Source organism: Mauremys mutica, chromosome 2 (genome assembly GCF_020497125.1).
Source record: "Mauremys mutica isolate MM-2020 ecotype Southern chromosome 2, ASM2049712v1, whole genome shotgun sequence".
Classification (NCBI taxonomy): domain Eukaryota; kingdom Metazoa; phylum Chordata; order Testudines; family Geoemydidae; genus Mauremys; species Mauremys mutica.
In genome coordinates, this window is record NC_059073.1 from 291,560,068 (window position 1) to 291,566,815 (window position 6,748).

General features: G+C 40.8%; 1 protein-coding gene across 5 annotated transcripts in view; it reads right to left on the reverse strand.

Annotated features, from left to right (window-relative positions):
* SETD2 (SET domain containing 2, histone lysine methyltransferase) overlaps positions 1-6,748 on the reverse strand; it is a 145,056-nt gene that overhangs the window by 103,445 nt on the left and 34,863 nt on the right. For all 5 annotated transcript variants that reach the window (XM_045003713.1, XM_045003714.1, XM_045003716.1 and 2 more), the window contains one exon: positions 676-5,138. In XM_045003713.1, the coding sequence (XP_044859648.1) occupies positions 676-5,138 (4,463 nt within the window). The remainder of the gene's footprint in view (positions 1-675; positions 5,139-6,748) is intronic.

The following is a 6,748-nucleotide window of genomic DNA, read 5'->3' on the forward strand; positions in this document are numbered from 1 at the left end:
TCAAGATAGCCATTCACCTGTCTTGAGGGAAAAAATCTGTTGCCTGGGGCCACAGGCAAATGGATATGTCGAGCCCTGAAGAGAAGCTGCTATATGCTCCAGGCTCCTGTATACTCACATGAAGTTCAGATGAATGGTATATAACAAAAAGGGAGATAAAATAATGAAAACCATTCTTACGAACTGCCATGGGAGATGTATGACAATAATAAATGCTAACTAGCATGGACTTGAGCAGTCTCAAATGCACCCATGATTTTCAATCTTCAGCTTATCAGGCTACTCAACAGCAAAGACAACCAATTTTTTTTTTTTTTTTTAAGCACTGCATGTGAAAATTAAACCAGCATAGCCAATTAATACTAGCAGGAGCTAAATTCCTCCAAGCACTTATGACTATCACCCCTCCATTTGGCTACATTTTGCTCTTAGATGTTTCTATGGACTGCCAGTGAATCTGATAATCTTGCCCTTCTCTCCACACCCCTCATGGCTAATCCTTCCTCTTCTCTATGAAAAGCTTTCTTAGGTGGTGGAAATGTGATATTCCCTCTCTCTCTCTCATCACTCTCCTACTGCTCGGAGAAGATTGTTGTATCTTTCTAAATGCCCTATCAAATGATAAACTGAAATGTAAACTATTAGAAGCAAAACAGGTGAAAATCCATTAGTTACCTTTCTGTTAAATACACATTTTCCTCAATAAGGTCAAAGTAGCAGGGCATTTTTCCTTGCTTGGCACACTCCTTCCAGCGTTGTGGGTCTCTGAACTCTTCCATGATACACAGTGGGCGAACCACTGCTGAACCCTGAGGCAAGGACTCCGACTGCTCCCCCTCTCCATCTGTTTTTACCTTCTTTCTCTCTCTTGGGTCTCCATCGCTCTCAGAGTCACTCTCTAATTCTTGCCTTCTTTTCTTTGGTGGTCCTCGCTCTTTCACATCATTTTTTTCCAAAATCTTTGCCTCCTCTTTTTTCTCATTTACAACTGTTGGTTCCTTTGCCGAATTACTGCTTATCTCATGTGCCTGCACAGAACCCTTTTCTTTATCACTGAGAGAATGAAATTTACTTGCCTGGCTAGGAAAGTGAGTTTTGCAATCATCATCCCAATTGTCATCCTGTTCATACTCTTCGTGGTCCTCTGTTAGGGAATCTGGTACCTGCCCTTGTATTCGTTCATAATTAATTCCAGAGGGCCTACTACCAGACCTTGGGTCCCAATAGCCATTGCCTTGCCAGTAATTCTGTGAGCCACTGTATGATCCTGAACCCTGCTGGCAAACGTAACCCGAGTACATTCCATAGCTGCTGTCGGGCTGCTGGTATGTGCTACTGGGTTTCTCTGGTTGAGAGAAGTCCCACCCCAGGTTACCCAAGTCCTCTGTTGAATGAAAACCATCCAATTTGGAGAACTCTCCTGTACCAGATACATTACTGAACCCTCTCTTTCCCTGCCTGCTGTCTGGCTTGGAAGAATTTGTCTGGTGCCTAGATTTATTTTCAGCACTTTCAAAGCTCTCAGAAAAACAAAATGGCTGCTCGTCTTGCTGTCTGCCAACCGGTCTAGCTATGGACATCAATTCTTTCAATATTCTTTCATCTGGATTTGGTTTGCCATTAGAATTTGGTGTTAGGTCTGTTTGACTTGTACTATCAACTCCATCACTCTGAGGCTGAGAAATATCAGGCTGGAGATCTTCGGCTTCCTTTCTATTCAGCTCAGTAGACGTCGCTGGACTCCTGTCCATTCCCCTAGAAGGAGAACACTTGTTCTCAATATGTGGACCATTTTTATTTGCTGTATTCTCTGATCTTTCTTCATAGTAAGGTTTGCTGGACTCTGGCCTATCGTCTTCCCAATTATCAGAGTAATGTGTATTACCTTGGCTGCTCCGAGATGAACAAGGACTACTTTCTTCTAAACTTAGAGTGGAATTCTTAGGAACCACCACAACTGACTGAAGACGGTTCCTTGGAACACTGTCATCAGAATCAGAATCCTCTGTATCGCTTTCTTCACTGTCCTGCTCACTCTCACTTTCTGCCGTATCAGAATAATCATCGTTATGAGTAGAAATGAATTCAGAAGTATTGCCACTACTGTCACACGTCGCAGCTTGAACTACAGTTTCTGTTTCTTCTGCAGTCACAATGACATCACAAGATGGAAACAAAGCCTCTGAAAAAGCAGAAACCACCACTGACTCATTTTCTTCATCCTTGCTAACTGAGACTTCCAGAGACTGGTCCTTAAAATCATCAGACCTGATTTTTTCAGTGAAGATGGTAGAACTTTCCTCAGCTGGTTTCTCTTTTTCTAAGTCTTCTACTGGTACTTCTAAATAATATGAATGCTCATTTTTAAATGATGGTTTTCCTTTTTCTAAATCAGGACCAATTTGCTGGGCATCTAATTCAATTATCATCTCAGTTTCAGAATGTTGCAAGCATTCTTCACTTTCATTCTGCATGGCTCTATCCAATTTGGAAGCAAGGTTTTCCTCTGGTTGTGGTGTAATAATTTCATTGTCTAATTTGATTTCCAGGGAGCATTCTTCTTGGGAAGAATCTCTGCTTAAACTATCTACTGTCAGGCTCGGCTCATGGGAGGGACTAATATCATATAGTTCATCTTCACATGCAGACTTCGTTGAATTTTGATCCTCCGTGTTTTCATAATCACATGTAACCGTTTGTGGCTCTACATGAATGTCCATTAAAGTTTCTTGAGTAACTTTTATATCAGTGGGCTCAGCTTCAATTTCAACTTCTGAATGATACAAAGAAGGACTAGTATCATCTGAAATGTAGCAAAAGTCTGAATCTTTGGTTCTGTTACAAGGAGTTGCCAGATCATCCAATTTTTTAACTAACATTTCAGAATGATCTACATTCGTAACAGGAGAAGAAATAACTTCATCTTGCTCTGAAGGAACTGGAGCCTCTCTTTCTTTAAATGAACTGTTGAATTCATTAGACTGTATATGAGAATCATCCAAATCTTGTTCTTTAGATTTATATACACTTTGAAATCCATTAGATGGCAACACACAAAATTTATTACTTTTTATCAGCGGTGATACCTCTGATCTACCTAGACTATCATCAGAAGACATTGCAACATCCTCTGTTTTGGAGACACAGAAAGTTGCCAAGTCATCAGATCTACCCTCTGGGGACCCATTTATATTCAGTTCTATGGGACAATAAGTTCTTAATTGATCACGTTTTACCTTTATTAAATTTTCTGGTTCCTTAATACTGTCATGGCAATCATTTCCTATAAATTCAGACTTCAAATTAGGAGAACCATCTTTTGACTCATCTAGCTTTTTAAAAGTAGGTGAATCATTTAATTGACTGAATGGAGAAACCGTCTTTTCCCTTTCAAACTTTTTTATAATAGTCATTCTCAACTCATTGCTTTTTAGACAAGGTGTCTCTAAATCTAAAGAATTAGACTGCTGTTTGATTTCTTCAACTGATTCTGTACAACAGAAAGAACTTTTAGACTTATCAGACTTTGGTGCAGAAGTCTTTGTAGGGGTGTACTTATAATGGGAAGAGTTCACATTACTATCAGGTTTAGAATGGGATGACCCCCTTCGATATCCCAGCTCATTAAGGGGAGAACATCTTTTTGATACTTCACTTTCTGAAGTCCTTTTTGATTCTCTATCTGATTTTGAAGACTTTCCTCTCCTCTCTGTTTCAGCATAAGACGACTCTGTTTTGCTGTCCCGGTCTGATTTAGAGTAGGAAGAAGTTCTAGAATCCCTGTATGAGGAAGAATGAGATGACGTACGCCTGGAGTCACTAGACTTGGAATGGGTCCTCCTATACTCATCTTCTGAATCAGAACTCTCTCTTGTCCTATTATCTGTGTAAGAACGTGAATACCTTGTCCTCTCTCTGTAAGGGGAGCTTCTATGGTATCTTCGGTCAGATTCATAATAATGAGAGCGTTCTGATCTTGAATAGGATGAGCTGGTTCTAGAACCTCTGTCAGACCTAGAACGAGAATGAGACCTGCTCCGTCTTCTGTCCCTGTCTGACCTAGACCGGGAGGACATATACCTAGAGTCTCTCTCTGGTTTTGGGTGGCTAGAATGTTTCTCATCTCTGTCCGATTTAGATCGTGAGGAAGATTTCACCGAATCTTCACTTTTGAGAGAAGTTGAGCTCTTTTTTGGATCTCTTTCCTTTTCTGTACTTGTTGATATTTTTAATTCATGTGATCTCTGACTTGAAGAAGTCCTTATAGAATCTTCATCAGATTCAGAACCCAGTAACGTGGCATCAGACTGAGAAAATTTCCTCTTAGAACCCTGCTTTTTGGAGCACAGAGAAACACTTTGTGAGCTGTTTGAAATTTCTTCCTCCTTCCCAATATGGGAATCTTCCTGCTGTGAAGTTATTTCCATTTGCTCAGACACATTTTGAGTTACATGTTCTTCGGAACTGTTAGATGCAGAATCCTGTTTAACGTCCAGTTCTAAAGTTTCTTTCGCTATTGCATTTGATAGCTCTTTTGAAGTCTGGACTTCTGATTCTACAGGTGGTAGCAGAAGCGGTGCTGCTGTCACTGATACTGCTATAGGTGGTTGGGGAAAAGCTACTGCTGTTAGCACTGGTGCTGGTGGAGATGCTGTTTGGGAGAGCGGTGGAGGTGATGTCAATGGCAATTCTGCTGCTGCTGGCATTTCTGCTGGTGCTACAGCTGCTAGCGATGGTGGTGGTGCTACAGCAGCTGACAGTGGCTTTACTGTTACATTGAGCAGATGCTTCTTAAAATGGATCTTGCCCAATTCCACCTTTGGTTTTGGTGGTGAAGATTCTTCTGCTGAACCAGAGGTATCCCCAAGGTCCATTTTAATTTTGGGGACGAAGTCAGTTGGAAGGGGTGTAGCTGGGGAGTTCTGAGTTTCATTTTGTTTTTCATTTCCAAGAGCAGTCAGAAATCTATTCTGCAAGGTTTTCTTTGTTAAACTAAAGCTGAAAGACACCTTCTGTCTTCCTTGTTCCTCAAGGTTAACCTTTGTCTTGGTGCCTTTGGGCAAAAAGCGGCTAGAAGCAACACCTTTGAACACTGGGCCTTTGACAAAACCAGCTTTCTGCACATTTTCAGTCTTGCCCTGCAATAAAAAGATAAGCAGTTAAAGGAATAACTGCACTCTGCATACAGTATTAAACAATAACCCTTTAACTCATAAATTTTTAGTGATCATAAAAATAACAACAGATAAGCTTGGCTGAAGTCAGAGATAGTATGGCCACACTAAATTCCACAACTGGGTCTCTTCTATACAGAATCAATTATGCAGTAATTTTGAAGTTTGAACAAAATGTCTTTTAGGACCTAGACAGGACCCATTCAAAATGTTAATCCATTTCTCTTAGAGGTAAAGGATTTAATATATTAAACTATTTCAACACTTGCACAGCTCCCTGTTCTGACTTCAGAAAAACTATACTGGATTGCCAAGATTATGTCCATTTGTTTTCACTTTGTAGAAGACTTTGTACTGTAATGCAGTAATTTTTCAGAACAAGTCAGATTGCAAGTGAAATTTCTGACAAACTCACAAAAGTTAGTTTTCTCCAGTGATCTTACGTCATTCATAGGTAATTTCTAATGAGTTGAGTGTTAGTGAATGGAATTATTCTAACATAACTGCCTTCTAGAAGCTCCATTAACAATCAATCAGTCATTCACACTATTGTCACCTCCAGGCAGCTGTCTAACTTGTGATTTTGGATAAAATCCAAAGAGGGTGCTAGTATTTTTCCACCAATTCCATTGGTTTTCAGACCCATTTCAAGTGTGGGAGGAGCTTACTGAATTGTCTGGGACCTGGTTATCTGAGCGACTACCTCTGTCTCCTCAGATAAAATTGGAATGCTCTTATGATGGAAAAGAAACAGAACTCAGAGACTGGCAATAAAACTTTATCAGTAAAGAGCCTCTTCCTCTTTGAAATTCACTTTCCTTATCAATCCATCAGAACCTGAAATCAGCAGTGTTCAATGCATGAACCAAAGTGGGCTTATTTGGTTTTTGGACATCCATTTTTAAACTTCGAGCTTATCTACACACAAAAATTGTATCGCTTTAACTATTCTGGTATACGAACAATATAATCCCCTCAGGGCCGACTTTAGGAAGTGCGGGGCCCAATTCGAATAGTTTCGACAGGGCCCCGGGCAGGGATGACTCACCCGGCGGCGCTCTGGGTCTTCGCTCCGGGTCTTCCGCGGCACTGAAGGACCCGCTGCCGAAGACCCAGAGCGAGTGAAGGACCCGCCGCCGAAGTGCTGCCAAAGACCCGGAGTGCCGCCGGGTGAGTAAAAATTAAAAAGGCACCTAAGTTAGGCGCTCTTCTTTAGGGCACAGGGCCCGATTCGGGGGGATCGACCTAAAGCTGGCTCTGAATCCCCTACTGTGGATACCACACTGGTATAAAGAGGGGCTTATGCCAATATAGCTTATTCCCATAAATCCAAATTAGGTGTCGTACTGGTATAACTAACTCATTAAAATAATCACACCTTTAACCAAAATAGTTATAGCAGTACAAAAATTGTATTGGCCAAACCTTAGTTTCATAACTATTCCATGAACACTATTCCATCCTTGGCAACAGCAACTGTTTCTTGCACTCCGTTGTGAATCACTTATGTTCTTTGTTATTGTTTAACCTTTGCAAAACAGGCCTAGTTGCTAAGGAAAGAGGCACTATAGTAA